The 19866-nt window shown below is 40.1% G+C and overlaps 1 protein-coding gene across 2 annotated transcripts in view; it reads left to right on the forward strand.

Annotated features, from left to right (window-relative positions):
• The window catches only part of SFMBT2 (Scm like with four mbt domains 2), a 208305-nt gene that overhangs the window by 127328 nt on the left and 61111 nt on the right, over positions 1–19866 (forward strand). For both annotated transcript variants that reach the window (XM_082618047.1, XM_082618048.1), the window contains exons 8-9: positions 6946–7047; positions 11007–11154. In XM_082618047.1, coding sequence (XP_082474173.1) covers positions 6946–7047; positions 11007–11154 — 250 coding nt within the window. The remainder of the gene's footprint in view (positions 1–6945; positions 7048–11006; positions 11155–19866) is intronic.

Here is a 19866-nt window from a genome sequence, read left to right on the forward strand (position 1 = left end):
CTTACATGAAAATCCTCACCAAGTGCATTTTAATTGTGTTGTGTTAATTAGTTTGAACTCCCTCTCCCCTGTGCCACATTCTTCATATTTTTATATCGTGTGGGGTGTATTTATCCAATGAAGCAGGGCTGGCAAGAAGCATCAGCTGTCTTGGGAGTCTGTGATCAGCACATACTAAATTGTAAGAGCGTAATTGGCAATGCTTCCAGCCTCTAAAGTAAACGGAGAGCCGTGGGTTAAGATCCAGGAGGCATTTGAGAGATGAGTTGAACCTAAGATGATCGAATGTTCTTTCTTTTCCTTGTCTTCTGTCTCTCAATTAGTAATACCTTCTCCTCCTTCCATAGATTAATACTCTGTCACTCATCTGTTTCATAGAGAACCTCAGTATTTACCCTGAAGCTTCGTTGTCCTGCCAATGACCAATATTAAGGCAGCTCTGTACAGTAGTATTTCTTAAATAGCGATGCTTGATTCTTCCAGAGTCAGGTTGTGCTTTCTTCCCAGGGCTGGTAGTCCCTTCAGAGGCACTTAGGGGACCAGTGAGTACCTGGGGGTGCTCTGAGGTTGTCTGATGTCTTCTGTCTCACAGGTGAAATAAAGTGGGACACCAGCCAAACTGTAAAGGCAGAACAACCAGATATACTGTGTTTTGTCCAGACTTCTTTTTCCAGCGTTGTACTTGTATTTATCACATCTCTGTCATTTTCTAACTAAATTTCAAGCTTCTCAATGTCGGGAACCACATCCTCCTCTTCTTTTTTTCTTCATTCAGTACACAGGTTAGTGCTTAACATAGAGTATTGAAAAATACCACTGGCAGGTTGAGACTCATGGGGACTTTGCAGCTGGGGACGTTTACTAGATGAACCACATTTATCAGGTAAACCTGTCTGGGTTAACACTGATAATGTTATGAGAGATAGGTATCGACGGATAACTTGTAGAGCATCACAGACATTTACTGGACACATTTTTAAAATCGTCGTGGCTTAAAGAACACGAAAGCAGTTAGTAAAAAGAAAATAATGGTTCATTGTTGATAAAGACTGATTGACTTTATATATAAACATTGGGAGGTAATTTTAGTGTCTAAATTGTCTGTCTGACGGTTTTTTCATAAACCATTGAAAAGTGCTGTGAATTAACAGCAGAAATTGGACGTTTTCAGTAAGTGGTCGGTATTAATAGCTATCACTTTTTAACTTGGCAATATCTGTCTGAGATAGCATCTTAGGAGCTATAAGGGTTACAAGGGTTTTGTTTGTTTGTTTACCATTAGCAATAAAAAACGCAAAGATCCATTTTGGTCTTTGCTTCCCGGTCTGTGCCATAACCTAATAGCTAATCACACACAACTAGGTAATCGGATGGCTAGATCATGTACTTAGCGTCAGACCACATGGATTTGAGTCCTGGCTCCTCTTATTAGCTGTGTGTTCTTGCTTAGGTAACTTAACTTCTCTGTGCCTTAGTTTCCTCTCTAAGCTGGATCCTACCCCGTAGTCTGTTGTGAGGGGAAAATAATAATCAAGGAAAGTGCTCACAAGTATTTACAGTGTGTTCATTGCTGTTACTCTTTCTACCGGCTTGAATATTATAAACCAAACCAAGCTGCTGTCAGTGCGGCCAGTGTATCTTAGGAGTGAGTGAAAGCTCCGTGGGGTCAGGAGAGAAGGAAGCTGGTGAAATTCGTGTGGATTACGGAAGTTGATGTGTATATAATCTCTTTTACATTGTCATTCGACTGAAAATAAGATTCCCTGAAGAGCAATTGTTAAGGTAGGCTAGTAAGACAGCCCTCCAATAAAATGAATGGTATTTTACTTCTGATCAATATAAACTACTTCAGGGCAAAAATAAAATGTGTAGCCATGAATGTAGATGGGAATGACATTGTCAGCCTGTCTTAAGGAGTTTTTCTGTAAACAATTTAACTGGACTCCAGTTCGTTTGAATAAACAGTATTTCGTGAATGTGACAGGCACATTTGTAAATGTCCTGAGGATTTACTACTTACTCCTGATCTCAGGAATAACATCATTCTTGATCCAATAATTTAGAGGTGTGAAGGATTCTCTAGAGCTTTGCAAAGGCCAGAATGTATCTTTCAACCCACAGTGAATTTCCCATTATCTCCCGGTAGATAATCGGTTTTGTGAATCATTTCAGGAACCGGGAACTCTCTCTCTGTCTCTCTGTCTCTGTCTCTGTCTCCCTCTCCCCACTTAGAATTGAGAATGATTGGCTGGTGTTTGTAAATGAATGCATGTACTCTGACTGCATTAACAGCCTGAAGTAAATGGTCTAGGAGTGATAAGTTTGTTTTTCAATGAGAATATCTGTACCCTTTCTTATATATTAATATGGATGTACATTTATGCACACAGAGAGCTCAGATGGTCTATGTATTGGCTTATTTAGAAATTAACTGGTGTTGAATTTTTTATCATAAAAATCTCTGTGTTTGTTAGGAGTGCTGAATGACTCCTTTTGCCTCTGAAATCAGACTTAAAAGCCTCAATCCAGTTTCTTAAGACCCAGTCTCCCTAACTAAATTTACAGTTCCACCTTCTCAGAATCTTTTCTTTGTCATTCTAAGTCTCATGCTTTTTATATTCAAAATTAAGTTTCACTCCTTTAAATCCCTGGACTGCCGTCACTTTGGTGGTTATAATTTTTTGAAGCCACAAGTAAAAATAGTGTTTGTTCTGAAATTTTTTCTAAACCTGGAGCTTCCATAGCTGTTCTTCATGTCTTTTCCTTCTCCCTTTTGACAAATGCAGTTTTTGTGTGTATTCTGTGCATCACCTAGTGGCATGGTGTGTGGAACCCCAGTGGTTTCTAATGAATGCCAAACGAATGAATGAATGAATGATAGAATATAGAATCAGAATGGATGTCAAGAAATCTAGTTTTTGATGTTTCTCCAGCTTAATTCAATAATTATTGAACTGCATAACGTAAATGAGAGGGTTTGGCATTGACTGGAAAATATTGCATGTACTACATGGCTAACAGTCATGTGTTTTAAAGATTTCCAGTGACCAGAAATCTAATGGGCAAGCCCTTTTAGAAAATACTGCGCTTCCTCTCGAGTTCAAAGTTTCTGGCATTACCATTCATGAATAACATAAATATTTGAGTAGCAGATTTATAATCATAATCAAACTCATAATCATTATGGGTCTTTGCTCTTGGATTTAAAATTTTTTCATTTTGTTGACTTGCTTTTGAAACTGGTGGGACTTGTACACACTATTACCAGTTTTCTTTTTTTTTTTCCTTTTAAATGCTGATTAAAAAGTGACCTTAAGAAAGTGGAAGTTAGGGCTGGGGATAAAGGGATGTATTTTATAGTTTTCAAGTTCCTTTCTGAAATTTGGAGCTCAGGTTTAATAAGGTATAACAGATAGATATGGATATTTGAGAACAAAATATAAAAAACCTATGTGTGTATGCAGCTACCTCTCAAAATGTCCAGCTTCTTTTTCAGTATATTAAACAATAGAGTTTAGGAATTTTCACATAGTTTGGAACAAAAACAGATGCATTTCCACAAGTAAGAAATTTGTGTGCTTCCAACTGAAACCTACTAGAAGTAATTTAAGGTGTAGGAAATCTGAGCGGTGATTCACAAGGGAAAACTTGTTTCTAAAACTTTGTTCACTAAGCAATATTTTTAAACTGTTTAATATTTTAATGTCATCAGGACAGAACATTGTCAATATTTTAATTGTTTAAAAATATGTCATTAACATTTTATTTTCACCCCACATGTGGCCATGGATGATTTTGAGGTGGGTGGTATTCCTTATGTATGAGCAGAGAGAGAGATTCTCAGAGGTTGACAAGGGAGCACAGGGACATCTACAAAGAAGTAAGAAAATGTGTGGTATCTGCACAAAGTGATCCCCTCTTAACCTAGAGGTACTGTTCGATGCAGGGTGCCCTGGAGACATTAACGATAAGCATTTATAATAGAGTCCACAGCCCTGAAAAGAGAAAGTTATCTGAGGACCAGATTGCTATCCTAAGCTTGTATGCTTTATTTCTAAGGAAAGGCAGGTCCCACTAGACAACTGTGAATCAAGTAAGGCAGCAGGTAAAGGACAATCATTAGTGTAGGGTTCCTGGGGGCTTTAGGGTTTCCAACCCAGCATTGGGAGCTGTGATTGAGCACCTTCTGGCAAAGATATGAGATGGCTGTAGACTTGGCTAAAGACTTCAAGTCAGTGGTCAAGGTCACAGTGAGAGCCTGGGATATAGAAAGTGCCTGGGGGTTATGGGTCAACCCTACTTAGAAAGCTGGCTCTACTCAGAGTGCAGAGGGAGGGACAAAAGTGTGTGGGTCAGAGAGTGGGCACACAGTCTGAAATCAAGAGGGGATTCGGATGGTGGGTAGACCAGAAGCCCAGAATGCTGTCAGGACAGCCTTCCAGCAGAAACAAAAGGAGAAGCAAACAGGAGAGCAGGTTTGAGATCAAAATTGCAAGGAGAGCCCTAGTGTTAGAGGCAGCCAGGGAATAGGCACGAGTTTCCTGTTATTGGTGAACCGCATCTCAAGAACGTTTAGCCTTGTAGCTGTGAGTAATGGGAGAGACACTGCAGCAAGGAAGGACATTGCTAGCAGAGGGAAACGGAAGAACTTCCATGAAAATAGTACATTCATCTTGCCCGTTTATCATAGCTGCACATGTCATTAGTGCCTGAGGCCATTTATGTAATACCAAATAGTATAACGACTGCTTGATAAACTTGTTGAGTACATTCAGGCAACGTTTTATAGTATGTCTTAACTTTAGAATAATTCCTCTTTTCAGAAGGTTAAAGGGTTTTGTGCCTAAAATGGAAAAAATATTTTTCTGCAAAATCCACTTATGTGATTCAGTTCTTATTGATAGTGAGATACTGGGGTGCGTTGATGTTTGCTGAGAGCATTAATTTTTAATCTTTTCTTTCAGTCATTTTGGGTTTCCTACTTTTGTATTAACACCTGTGGTTTCTGGCTCTGCCTTGGTGTTTGGGGTGATGTGTGTTGATTTGCATTAAATCTCTATGCTGTTTCTTTTGATTTCCTTTTCCAAGCCACCTTTAAAAGTAAATGCTTTATTTTCAGTAATAAAAAAAGGAAATCATCTTCTGTACCTAAGAATATTTTTTAATCAAGTGATGATTGTTAAGTTCAATGAGTTTTTGTCATGTAAGTCCTTGCCCACGGAGCACATCACCTTCCTCCTTCTGATCAACCCGCTCCCTGCATGAGGCACCGTGTGCTCCAGCCAGACCCAGCATTTATTGCTCACCCACTGGGTATGGAGACTTGCAGGCAGCTGTGGCCACATGAGAAATGACAGGTCCTTGTGGTTCTATAGGCATTTACATTCTGTACCTGCTTTGGTAAAGCAAAGTGGTGGTGGTGAGTTTAATAAGTGGATCTGGTGTCACACACTGTCCTGTTCTGATCAGCTTTTGTGGGAGGAGAAGGCACAGCCCTGTGGGCTCTGCACGGTCCTCAGAGTTGGGTGTATTTAGAATGGCATCCTTGAATTAATGAAAAATCCACTTTAGGTTCCACATATAGGCGATACCGTATGATATTTGTATTTGTCTGACTTACTTCACTTAGTATGATCATGTCTAGGTCCATCCATGTTGCTGCAAATGACATTATTTCATTTTGTTTTACGGCTGAGTAATATTCCATGGTATATATATATACACACACACACCATATTTACGAAACAGAAATAGAGTTACAGACATAGAAAACAAACTTAGGGTTACCAGAGTGGGGGGTGGATAAATTAGGAGTTTGGCATTAAAATATACACACAACTGTATGTAGAATAGATAACCAACAAGGACCTACTGTGTAGCACAGGGAACTCTACTCAGTATCTTGTAATAATCTATAATGGAAAAAAAATCTGAAAAATAATATATGTATGTATGTATAACTGAATCACTTTGCTGTACACCTGAAACTAACATCATAAATCAACTATATTTCAATAAAAATTTTTAAAAAATCCACCTTACATTGGCAGATAAAAGAAAGTCATAGATCCCCAGATATTTTTGTACTTCTCACCCAATTGATGTATTTAGAAACAGGAGGATTTACTTGCAGCTATTATTTCCTCAGGGACAGGCTGCAGAGACATTTATTTATCCACTACTGTTTATACGGACTGTGAGTTATGAGGTGACCTTCATCTCTGCAAGATAAATCCTGGTGTCCATAGTCCCGCCAGCCTCATCTGTTGCTGTGTAGCTAAAGTGGTTATTGAAATTTGTTTTCTTGAGAAGGCAGGAAAGCTCCACTCACACACATAAGGTTGCTGTGAATTGTCTATAAAAACTGCCAGGCACCTATTAAACAGGGGGTGTGGCTTATCTTTATAGAGCAAGAGACGGGTTCTGATTGGGCACAGGGCTGTTCTGGAGTCTTCTATACCCACATGTCCAAGGACCAATATCAGTACCAGTAACTGATAACCTGAGTGTTCTTCAGCACAGAAGACAAGCTCTTTCCCCCAAAGATCCTCCCCGAAGCCTGCGAAGTAACTCCAGTAGCAAGAGGCCATGTTTTCTGAGGAGGCCCCTGCCGTGTTTTAGATGACTGATTGCTTCTATTACTCTGCCGAGCTTTCCTGATGGCCCCTAGGAAGATCAAAGCTGTGTGGTGTGAATTTTTTTTGCTTAGTATAAATTTAAGCCTGGCCACCACAGCTTGTTTCTCCCTTGGAAAAGCAATTTAGCCTGCAGAAAATAATTAAATCCGTGATATCTTGCCGTAATTAGAAATCTGAAATGGGGGAGGGTTAATGATTTCAATCCGATTTCAGTCGCCCACTAAAACGATCAAGGAAAGCATCCAGACAGTTACTGAATTAGCTTACAATACCATTGCTTTTAATATTTTCATCCTTTTCCCCGTAGGACCATGCAGATTTGAGAAGCCATTTTTTCACAGTTGGGATGAAGCTAGAAACAGTGAACGTGAGGGAGCCCTTTCACATCTGTCCTGCATCAGTGACCAAGGTGAGGTCCCTCCCTTGCTTTTCACCTCCACCTCCGGAGTGGATCCAGTAAGTCTTTCTACTCCAAGCCAACCAGAGGAAATAGACTTGTGTGGGGATCTCTGGTGACGCAAGTAAACCCAAGGAGGAGGGCCTCCTCTCCAGTACAGTGCTGTCTCAAGCTCCCTTTTTATCACTGATATCCGAGGAGCGTCCGAGCGAGTGTGATCAGATGCCTCCTCTTACAATGGGTGGGGTGAACTTCACTTGTCCTCCGATAGTACAGGATGCAGACGCTCGTGTACTGCAGAGACTTGGAGGAAGATTCAGATGCTCAACTGTGAGTTCACAGCAGTGAACTCAGCCACTGAATAGGTGCCACCTTCTCTTACTAACCACAGTGACATGGAAACTGCCATTTGTCCCTGTGCTCGTGAGAAGAAACCGCTGATGAGTTTGTAATCTTTGTAACTTGCTTCTCCTGCTGCACTGATCATAGTTCATATGATCTATTTTGTAAATACTTGAAAATGGTGAAAAGCAAGTTCCCATCTCCAGGGGATCAGCGCTTTGCTTCCTTTCTCTCATCTACTTTCATTGACTAAAGGAAAAGTCATACGTCTAAGATTCGTAGATTTAAAATGAAAGTACCGTTTCACGCAAAGACATTTTTATTATGGCCTTGATAGTCTTTTAAGATTATAATTTCCCTTCCGCATCAAAGAAATCTCAACAAAGTTACCTATCATAACATATAAAGTATGTGTTTCTACCTTAAAAAAATATATGTATATGCATACATACACACACACTATTTATGTCCTGTTAATGGCACGAGATACCAACAAATTAAGATTCTTAGCCAACGTGTGTTTTACTTAACGGCCTTCCGTGCATTTCCTGGGGTTCAAAAGTCAATTCCATTTTAATTTCTTTTTCTGAAGGAGACGGGATTGTTAATGTGGTGATTAATAGTATGAAGTTATTTGAGTCATGCTTTTTTATTTATGATTTTATTCAAGATTTGGTAAAATTTGAGAAATACAGTGGTGATCATGTATTACAGAATATGGGAAATGGTTATAATGAAACGTCCTTTTCTTCTTTTTTAAAGATTTTTTTCTTTAGTGGACATAAATTATTTTGTAACTGTTCAAGCAATTTATTTAAAGGATAGCTGCATAGAACAAATAATGACTTATGCTTTGAATGATCATCTCGGGTTGAAGTGCATGCTCTCGCTGTTCATACACCATTCATTTATAACCTTTTATTTGAAATGGCCTTTAGGGTTCTTATTGTGTGTTCTGGTAGTTGGCACGTTTTTCCAAAACTAAGGAGTGATACCTTGTTGAACCCTGGCCGGAATTCCTCTTTGTTCCAAGCAGGTGATTCGGTAATGCCAGCTGTCCATTTATCTAGGTATGTGTCATCCTCTTCTCATTCTAAGAGGCCGTGGTGTCATCTTCACCTGGTGTTTATAAAATAAACCAAACCGAGGTGCAGTCTGTCAGTGGTTGACTCTCACATTTTTCCACCTTTAAATAATTGTAATACATAACGTTAGAATGTGACATCCTGATTATCATTAGTTTCAGCCCAGATATCTTCATCTCATTGAATAGACTTCCAGGGACAGTAGTTTGGTTTTCACAAAAAAGAATCTTCTCTCTAAATACATGTCATTGGAGGTTGGGGGTGAGGAGGTATTTTCTCGGGTTTTTGAGTCCCTTTTCATTTTATTTTTTCTTACCCTTTGTACCTAAGATAAACGACTTCAGTCTTTCTGTTTCACATTCCTCCTTCCTTCTTCCTTCTCTTACTGGCCGTATACTGCTGCCCTCCTAGAACTTGGGTCAGCACCTCGCCAGGTGCAGGACTCACCTACAGGTCATGAAGTAGTAGAATATTCTTAATGTAGCAGCTGCTTATAATTAAATTGATTTCTCTTAACATTGGAAAAGGTTTTAGAATATTACGTTTGAGACTATATATAACACACTGTGCTGTTAAGTACTCATCCTAATGAAAGTTTCATTTTTATCTTCCTTGGGGCTTTTCTTCACGGCACAACTGTTGAGGAAAGAAATAACAAATAGACAAGAAAGCAGAGAAGCACATAGCAGATTCAGTATTAAATGACCAACCTTTGGCCCTACAGGGGTACTGTGTTCGCGGGATGGGGAGAATATCATCTGTGTATGTGAGATGTATGGTTTAGACAAAGTTTCCTGGAATTTTACACGTGTTGGGTTCTGTTTCTAGGTCTGCTCGCTGTGAGCTGCACAGTCTTGGGCAAGTTGGCTAACTGCTCTGGGCTTTGATTCTGAGGCCTGTGGTTCTGGACCAGATGGACCACTGTCTCTGAACCATTTGGGACCATGAACTGATAGATTTGAGGGAACTTAATTTAGCTTTTCCTCTGAAGTGTGTGCACAGAAACGTGCATTTTAATAGGCTTGGAGATTCCTTAGTGCCTATTCTTACACAGTCCAGTTTTGCTAAGGGATCCTGCCTCCAAAATTACATGATACATCTCTGTGTGAGTATGTGTGTGCGTGTATGCATGAGGGTCTAGATCACATTAATTTAACAAATATCTACTGAGCATTTGTAGGCACTGTTCTGGATGCTGGAAACATAAAGTCCCTGCTCTTACAGAGCTTATATTTTGATGGGGGGGAGGCAGACAATAAATAAAATTAATAAGGAAATAAAGTATGTTAAATGCTAAGGAGAAAGGGGCATCAGGGAAGGGACCTCTAGGGTGTTGGAGTGGAAGGAAGGAAGATGTGATTTTAATTCGCGCTACCAGGAACAGCCTCCCCGAGAAGGGGAAGCTTGATCCTTTGCTCCTTAAAGGCTGTTTCCAAAAGCAAATCTCAGGCAGCAGATTTCTAACGAGTTACTGGAGTTATAACATCAAGAAGAACAGAAGTGAGTTCACTCTTCCTGCTTAGCTTTGAACCAGGTTGCTTCCACAAAGTGTTTTGTAAACGAAGGAGCCAGGAATCAGAGCTTAGTAAGAGGGTTAAGTTTCCAAAGAAAGACTGGTTTATGTCTGTTGAGTTGGGAAGCGATTTTTTGCCTCTGGCCTGTTTTACATTCTACATTCTTTAAATCCATCATGCTTTTCAGTGTGGCTGTCCACCTGATTTTTGCACTCTGCTTTTTCCATCAGCATGTCTTGTTCTATTTCTTTTCCTCATTGACTTTTTCCTTATACTCAAGTAGGTGTTTAACCAGTTCCTACGTACAAAGCGTTTGCTATGCATTGTGGGAATATCTTGATGAGTAACAAACAGGAGGCTGTCCTCAAAGGACTTGAGGTCTATTGGGAGAGATAGATGTGGTATCGGACCACAGGAGGGAATGAGAATTTTTGGTTCAGAGGTTCACGTCTGATGCTGTGCCAGAACATGGAGTGAGGCGGGGGCGGGGGGAGGGGGGCGTTCCAGCAGTAGTGGCTTTGGGGACACATCTTGAAAAATACACGGACAGTGGAGTGGGCTATTTAGACTTGTGAGAATATTGAGTAAGGACATGCCCAGTGTGAGTGATTTCCTCTTGGGTTGGAGGGATGGGACGCAAGGTGAGGCTAGACATCTCTGAGCCAGATGGTGGAGATGGTTCCATCTTGGCTAGGGCTTGTCTGTCTTACTTCACCAGCTTGTTTTCCCTCTGGCTTTGGCTGTTGGTTTACTTCTATAAAGTCATGCTGATGTTCTTCCTTCTCTGTCTCCGACATATTCTAGTTGTTTGTTTACTTTCCATTAATATGACCACAATGATCAACTAATTTTTTCACTAACTTTTTCGCAACTGGACCACTTTCGTAATATACATTGAAATTCCAGTTTGTGCTGCGGTCACTGGGATGAAATATACTTACTGCATTTGGAAGCTGTGCCACTATTTCTTACGAGTCTTACATGTTAATCTCAAGGAATTAATCCCAGGCTCTATTGTCTTGCCTTTCAGGTTTTTAACAATCGTTTTTTTCAAGTGACTATTGATGACCTCAGACCAGAACCTAGTAAACTCTCGATGCTGTGCCATGCGGATTCTTTGGGGATTTTACCAGTACAGTGGTGCCTTAAAAACGGAGTCAATCTCACACCTCCCAAAGGTTTGTATTCTGTGAAGATTTACAGGGTTTGGGTGATTCAGGAGGGCGTCGTATTGTCACTGAAGTGATGCTTTTGTTAATCTGGAGAAGTTCACGCTGTAAACATTTTAGATGTAGTGAGAAAATAGTGTGTTTCATGGTTAGCCTGACATAGGAGTCTGTACAGCTCCCTCCCTTGTGGAGGTGTGTGGCCCTGGGCTTCTCCATAAACCATTGTTCCCTGTCTGTTATTGTATGATTGGCAGCTGTGTTGCTGCTGTGTGTTGAAAAAGGGTACAGTATTGCTAAGTGATCGGGGTTAAAAACTTGAACGTGAAGAGAAGTGGCTTTAAAAAGGCGACAACAGGGCTTCCCTGGTGACGCAGTGGTTGAGAGTCCGCCTGCCGATGCAGGGGACGTGGGTTCATGCCCCAGTCCGGGAGGATCCCACATGCTGCGGAGCGGCTGGGCCCGTGAGCCATGGCCGCCGAGCCTGCGCATCCGGAGCCTGTGCTCCGCAATGGGAGAGGCCACAACAGTGAGAGGCCCGTGTATCGCAAAAAAAAAAAAAAAAAAAAAAGGCGACAACATACCAATGAAGCATTTCTTTACATTTTTATCTTCAGTAAGTTGAATTTTCCCCAAAGCCCAGTTTCTTTCAGAATTCCAACACTTTGATGCCATAAGACATGACAGTAATTAAGTTGGGAACCAGGTTGCATTAAAGTCATTTTAAGTTGAGACCCATAAACCACATGTACCATGCTGTACTTCAGGAACGTGATTTGTTGTCCCTATAGGTCTAAGGTTTATCCAGGGAAGATGCAGCAAGGAGAAAGGTGAGAAGATGGGAAGGAAAAGAAAGGGAATGATAGAAGAAGACAAAAGCAGAATGCGAGTAGAAAAATAAACTTCAGTGGAGATTTTAACAGATAATCTCAAACAAAGCAGGGGTTTTGTGGTAACCTTTTCAGATCACCAGAGATTGGATTACTTGTACTTTAATTGTGCTGCACCTAACTTACCTATGGCGTGACTGTACTCCCCTGGGCTTTTATCCTAACTTACACTCCATCCTCATCCCTATGGAGGAGATTCTTCTGAATTATTTCCATGCAGCCGGTGCTTCTTCCCATTAAAGTTCTTCAGTAATGGAGTGCAGTCTAATTATACTGTGGTGAGCTTCTACAGAACACTGATTCCACTGTTTTCAGTGCCAAATTCACTGAATCTTCAAAATGAGGATTGCCCTCCGAGGAGACTTAGTTCCAGAGAGTTTATATAACGTGCCCAGGGCCCCAGGCTTAGTAAGTAGCAGGACAGGAGGTCAGGCTTCTGGTTCTGTGCTCAGTAGTGGGTGGTGAGGACTCCAGTTCACGTGGCCTCAGTGTTTGTGTCCATTTGGGTGCCTAGAGGTGACTGTCCAAATCAGTGTGCTTCAGTTTTTCAAGACGGTTAAATGAGGACACCCTGATATTCCACAGGTACTCTGCAGAATCAGAGACATGATACACGTCCACATATTTTTATAATCTTTTAAATGATGGTACAAGTTCTGTGCTGTAAACACCTATTGGTGGTAGGGAAGAGAAGCCTTTTCCTGCTGTGAAGTTTCAGCAGCTGGTCAGTTTTAGAGTTTGAAAACCCTCAGGCCAACTTCTAATCAGAGCATATGTGTGGATGGGTCCCATGTCAGTGAAGAAAGATGTTTTCTGGATATCTAAAATGCTGCTCGGGGGACTTCCCTGGTAGTCCAGTGGTTAAGAGTTCGCCTTCCAATGCAGGGAGTGCGTTTTTGATCTCTGGTCAGGGAGCTAAGATCCCACATTCCTTGCAGCCAAAAAACCAAAACATAAAAAAAGCTGGGACAAAGTGAGAGAGTGGCATGGACATATATACACTACCAAACGTAAAATAGATAGCTAGGGGGAAGCAGCCGCATGGCACAGGGAGATCAGCTTGGTGTTTTGTGACCACCTAGAGGGGTGGGATAGGGAGGGTGGGAGGGAGGGAGACGCAAGAGGGAAGAGATATGGGGACATATGTATATGTGTAGCTGATTCACTTAGTTATAAAGCAGAAACTAACAGACCATTGTAAAGCAATTATACTCCAATAAAGATGTTAAAAGCATTATTGTAACAAATTCAATAAAGACTTTAGAAATGATCCACATTAAAAAAATATCTTTAAAATATTGCTTGGTTGGACTTTGCAAATTCCTAGTTAGTTCCTAGTAAAATAGGATCTATGTAAGGCTTTTTAAAAAACGAGTTGGGTATCTCTTCATATAGTTAAAAAAATAGGAAAAACATTTATATATGCATTTTGGATTCATGGATGGCAGAGGTTTAACGTTTACCAGGGTCTTTAGAATTTTAAATATGTTTCAGACGAGGTTGTTCACATAGCTTGGACCTTTACTAGGAAATGGGCGTGCTTATTTGGATAATGGCGTTTCATGATATTAAGAAAATTGTTTTATATTAATGTAATTGAACTCTTAAGTGTGCAGTGAAATGACGGTACAAATATATTTATGATATTAAATATTTTTATGTCTTAAGCATTTTATACCTACTGTTTAGCCTTAATTATTGCTTCTTCTCTGTCACCCAAGTGTTTCTGATATTTGGTGAAATGAAATTGTCTTCATGTCATCTTCCAAACTATTCCTTCCCCTTTTGAACGTGAAGCATACCTTTTCTAAGAGGAAAGTTTCTTTATGGATATTATATATTATTTGTAAAATATTGAGTAATGGTGATTAGTACCTTCCAGTAAGAAAATCTCAGTGGTAACCATTTTTAAACCCTTGAAGCATTCAGGAATTGTGATACACTAGTAATCTGTAGAGGTTGTCTTTTGGCTGTGGGATTGTTGTCTTGAAATAGTAGAGCTTTTATTTATAAACCAGTGAGAAGAAGAGCAACAACTTACAGAAAAAGGTTTATGAATATGAGCAGATACTTCACAGTAATAGAATCACGACTCTTATGTAAACTCATCCTAATAAGAGAAAATGCCCGTTAAAAATCATACTGAGACGGCATGGATTTCTCAGATGAGGAAGAAATCCAAAAGAGAAAGAAAGAAGCGGCTCTGTTTTGATGGGAGTCTGGAGGAACAGGATTCTCAGATTTGCTGGCAAAACGCAGGTAGGTACAAACTGTATGGAAGGCAGTTTGGCAAATTTAACCAAAATTGTAGATGCATTTAGCCGTTGCCTTAGCAGTTCGACTTGTGGAAATTTCTCTTAAACTTACAATTTACAGGTAATATGCATAAGAGTTTGGTTTTTTCTGCAGCATGATATATAATAGCAAAAGACTGGGGAAAATCCAAGTGCCTGTCTGTATGGGATTGGTTAAGTCAATTTTGAATGTTTATATAATGAAAACTATGCAGTTGTTAAAAAGAATGAGGATAATCTCTACATGCTGACATGGGAAGCTCTCCAAGATATACTGTGAGTTACAGATCAGTGAGTTATAGTATGATGTCTTTTTTGTTAGAAAAGAGGTTAATGAGGATATATATTTATGTGTGCACATATTCCTGGAAAGAGACTCTGGAAGGTTGCATAAGAAACTAAGAGACACAGATGTAGGGGACAAACATATGGACACCAAGGGGGAAAAGTGGCAGGGGGTGTGTGGTGGTGGTGGGATGAATTGGGAGATTGGGATTGACATGTATACACTGATATGTATAAAATGGATAACTAATAAGAACCTGCTGTATAAAAAAATAAATAAAATAAAATGCAAAAATTCAAAAAAAAAAAAAAGAAACTAACGAAAATGATGACTTCTGTGTGGGGTATGGAGGTGGCGACCAGGGCAGATGGGAATGAGACTTTTCACAGAATACGTTTAAAATCTTTTTTTTTTTTCTTTTTGATCAGAGTGTGAATGTATTATCTATTCAAAAGGAATCATATGATATTACAAGTAGAGGGTTTTTATAACTAAGGGACTCTTAAAGATTATCTCATCAACTCCAATCATTATATATGTGGGGAAATTGAAGCTCAGTTGTGTTAAATGATGTTTTAAGTCTTGGGGCTGAACTTGGCTTAAAACCCCAGTCTTAAGATCCCAAATTGAATGCTTTTTCTATATAACCAGATCCACCCTTTATTGCTGTTTTCTCTCACTGGTACCTTCGTAAAAGCCATCCTTCTCAGTAGTTTGGGGGCTTTTTGGTGGCCTTATGCAGGACTGAGGGATGTCAATGGACCATGACTTACCCATGACTGGAATGATCTATGTGTCAAAGCATTTGGAGAATTTCAATTCTAGAGAATAATATTCCAAGTGTTTGCCATTATAACAAAGCCACAACTTTAATTACTGAGCTCCCTTACCATTTGGGGAGACTGTATATTTATATGTACCATATATGTAGTAAAGTATATTTATTTTTGTAATTAAAGTGAATTAAAATTGAGAGATGCTGGTGGTTTCGGTAGTGATGATTTTATGGTTTCTTTTTGAAGTAACTTGTTACGTGTCTTACGTGTCAACACCTGGTCTGGGAATCATGCTGTCGGATGTTTTCCAACACCATTCTTTGCTTTATTAATGTATGAATGTATAATGTATGAATGTATGTATGCTCTTTTAAAAATTTGTTGTTTTTCACTTGAATTTTGAGAGTATGTAGGATTTATTACACATGTTGAGAAGTGAGTTTAGATGTTTTCTTATAGGTATGTTTCCCACAAAATTATTACATTGTTTAGATTTCTGCTTATAGTTACAACGTGTTGCTTGATCCCCAAAAGAGAGTACCCACTCATTCCCCAGTGGGAAGCAGCTGATGAAACAAGACACCTGGGTGGTAGAGGAGATGTGCAGACAGCATACATCCCTACTCACATTATTTTGACTCCTTTCCTATTAAAAAATCTATCCCCAAACTTTATATACAAATAGTATAAGCTAGAATGGATTGAAATGTTTTAGTGTTGTCTTTGAGCATGTGCTTTCTTGGTAAGCAAAGGACAGAATCTTGGAGATTTTATCCCATTTGCTGAAACCCAGCAAACAACAATTCAATATTATAGGCTCTCTGAACCGGGGTCAAACAAGTAAATAAATCAAGCAGGCAAAAATGCATATAGGTTACCAACCATGACTTGCTATTTTTAAATCATTTCCTTAATCTCCTTGGCATGTAACACCCAGGATTAGTCACAGAATCAGCAGGGGGATCTTTGTAGACAAGTGAAGCCTATCCATTTCTGTTGTAAAATGTGTGAGCAAAAGCTAAAGTAAGTCACTTATTTTTGCACTTCGTCTCTGCTCTTTGGCCATCTTAATAGACACACAGACTTCACACAATTTAAGAAGTAAAGATGTGGGTTTTTTGGGGGGGGGGGTTGGCTGCATTGGGTCTTCGTTGCGGTGCGCGGGCTTCTCTTTGCAGTGGCTTCTCTTATTGCAGAGCACGGCGCGCGGGCTTCAGTAGTTGTGGCACACGGGCTTAGTTGCTCCGCGGCATGTGGGATCTGCCTGGGCCAGGGCTCGAACCCATGTCCCCTGTATTGGCAGGCGGATTCTTAACCACTGCGCCACCAGGGAAGCCCGTAAACGTGTTTTTTTAATGATTATCAAGACCCCCATTGGTGAACCCTAATTGGTATTCTCTTTTCCTCAGACACTGACTCATGTGACCTAATCCTTTCTGTCATCTCTTTCGGACATACCAACAGAAATGTCTGAAAGGGGACAGAAAATAATAAACATACTCATGGTTGTCCCGCCTCAGTTGAGCAGATGCTACCATTTTGCCATTTTTGATTCAGAGTTTTAAAAAATGAAACAGAGCATCATAGATACAATTGAAGACCGGGTCAACCTTGACTCTTCTATTTCAAGAGATCTCAAGATCTCCATCAGGGAGGTCTTGAAAATGAACATCAGCTGAGAATGTGGAGGGTGCTGGTGGATTCCAAAGTGGGGGTGGTAGCTCTTTAAAACATGACATGGACAAAAGGAAGTGCTTTAATCCATGACCCGGGTTTTTATCTTGCTCCCTATAAGCAAACTCATGAAACAAATGAGGAGGTCGTTGAGAACACTTGCTCAGGAAGAGACCTAGCTCTCCTGCACCTGAGGACTGTGTGGTCCTGCTGCGTCACCCGTGCGGTGGGCACCTCCATCCTACTTATCACTCGGTGGCTGTGAGGCTCAGTCAAGGAGATGCTGTCATGGGCTAAGCCTGAGTAAGTGTCCGAGGGACTCAGTGAAAGCCTCGGGCTGGAGAGGAGAGAGATCACCTTTCAGTAAGGAGATCAGTGCCCTGGAAAGGTGCCCAGTAGGGCTTTCATGAGATTTTCTGAGAAAGGGTTAAGAACCTGCTCTTATTATAATGTGGTTTCTGTCGTGTTGTCTTTCGTTCCTGTATCTCGGTCCTGCTCTTTGCTGATCTTTGAAGATGATTGTGTCATATTTCCTTTCAAAGAGACGTTGAACTAGAAGCTAAAGAAGCTTCCTGTGAACCCCAGGTGCTCCAGCACCTCAAGGATGTGTACGTTCTCTGAGTTGCGGAAGATCTCCCTGGAGCTCCGTGATCTTCCATCATGAGGGGTGGCTTTCTTCAGGGCTTTCTCTCCTCTTTCTCCACGTCTCCCTCCACCCTTGCCTTTACCCACTGCGTCACTCTTCCCACGCCGTGTGTCTGTCACTCTCTTAGCTGCCGGAGCAGGTGAAAGCAGAGCACATGCCTGTTGCATCCTCGTCTTACCAGCAACTAAGCAGAGTCCAGCAAGCTGGAGACTTACAGTGAATTGTTATGAAATGGATGCATTTCCTTGCTTTAGAAAGTGTTACCACTTTCTAGGACTTCAGGGTCTATTTCTAAACACTTCTTTTAAACTGCAGATTTAATATGCATGCATTCTTTAAAATTCTGATAAAAAGTAGAAAAGTTTCCTATCCTGAAAAAAATAACTTTTGGTGTATATTCTTTCAGATTTCTGTTTCCTTGACTATGTAACTTTGTATTTCTATGTAATTATTTTAGACAGCCTTTACAGTGGTGGATTTGTCTCATTGTTTTTCATTTTGTCATTCAGGTAGATGTCAAACATGATATTCTTTGGCTATTTTTATCTTTTATTAAGATTGTACTTTTTTTTTCATGTAAACCTAGCACAGAGCAGGACCTTTGACTCCAGTGGTCTCTTTTTTTTTTGAGAGAGAGAGAAATCTTTTTTAAAGCCCTGCCCTGCCCTCCATCCCAAGTCACTGGCAAGGGGCGTGAGACCGCCATGATTGTCTCAGGGTTGTCATGATTCACTTCCTGGTGCTGAGGAGAGACCTAACTTCCTCTAGGAACTGGATACAGTCAGGATTCTGTTAGCAAAGGAGAAGCAGGAGGATGGCTGAGGGGAGGTCGTCATGCTGTATTCCTGGATTGGTTGACCGGTGCTCTGATTATCTTTTAAGATAGAGTGAAGATGCTATGCTTTCAAAATTCTTGTATTATTAAAGTAATTCATGAACATTAGTGAAAACTTGGAAAATACAAGGAGGTAGAAGAAAAAGGTATCCAGGAGTCCCACCACACAGATAATTATTTTGATACTTCCTTGTAAGTTTTTCTTACATTTCTTCAGGTCTTTTCTTTTGCATATTTTAATGTAAGTTTGATAATTCTGTGTATGCTTGTAGCAGTCTTTTCATCTAAACTTACAGTAATCATTTTTTCATGACTTTTTTTAGTAAACTAGGTGCAATTTTCATGCCTGCATGACTTCCATTGACTTGGCTAAGTTTCACATTATTTTCTACTTTTGGATATAAAGATTTTTTTAAATCAGAGTTATCAGTAATAATGCCATTGTATCTTAATGTACCACATTTTATCCGTTTTGGGGGTTGTTTTTATGGGTTACATTTCCAGAAGTGCGACTGCTGTGTCAGAGTTCATGGACGTTTTTACTGCCAAATTGTTCTGCAGAAGAATTGTCCAACTGCACTGCCAATAGTAATGTTTGCAAGTGGAGCTGTTTTATGTCAATTAATTTGTATCATAAGGAAAAATGGGTCATTGACCTGTTTCCTTTTGGACCTGTAATAGTTGGAACTTCATGCAGAATAAACACTAATTAAAGCTTAAATAACCCTAGTGGTGGAAGTTCAACAGTCTGATGGCAGCTTGTTGCAAATTTTAATAGCCCAAGGGGTTTTGATTTCCTTTTATTTTCTTTTCCCCTCTGGTATTTTCCTCCCTCCTGGGTTTAAAACGTGCTTTCCTGGCTGTGGTTAAGCCTTAGTACTTCTTGTTCTGTCTTTGTTGATTAATGAGCATAATTGACCCCTGTTGTCTCTATTATATGAGCCACAGCAATTTGTTTTTATGTAACAGTTATTTTCTGAGCTGTCACAAAAATGCCTTACAAAGCGAGCTCATTATCAGCCTGAAGGAGAAGAATTTTAAGTGATGAAGCGAATAAAGGTCCCTAAGAGAAGGAGGAGGCAGAGAAGTTGAAGCTGTTCCAATATTCAAGGAAAGGAGAGCGTTCTGGGGACAGAATAGTGGCTTGTTGCTTAGGTACCCAGCAAGAGTTGGATATCTCCTGAAATTATTAGATTAAAAGTGGCTCCCCATAGAGAATCTTGGAGACTGGATGTAGAAAGATTGAATATAGGTCCAAGAAACCGTGAGCCTGGCATTTATGGAGTGGGTTGAAAATCCATTGGAAGTTGGTGGTTATGAACG

Source organism: Mesoplodon mirus (assembly GCF_964341445.2).
Source record: "Mesoplodon mirus genome assembly, chromosome: 4".
Classification (NCBI taxonomy): Eukaryota; Metazoa; Chordata; class Mammalia; order Artiodactyla; family Ziphiidae; genus Mesoplodon; species Mesoplodon mirus.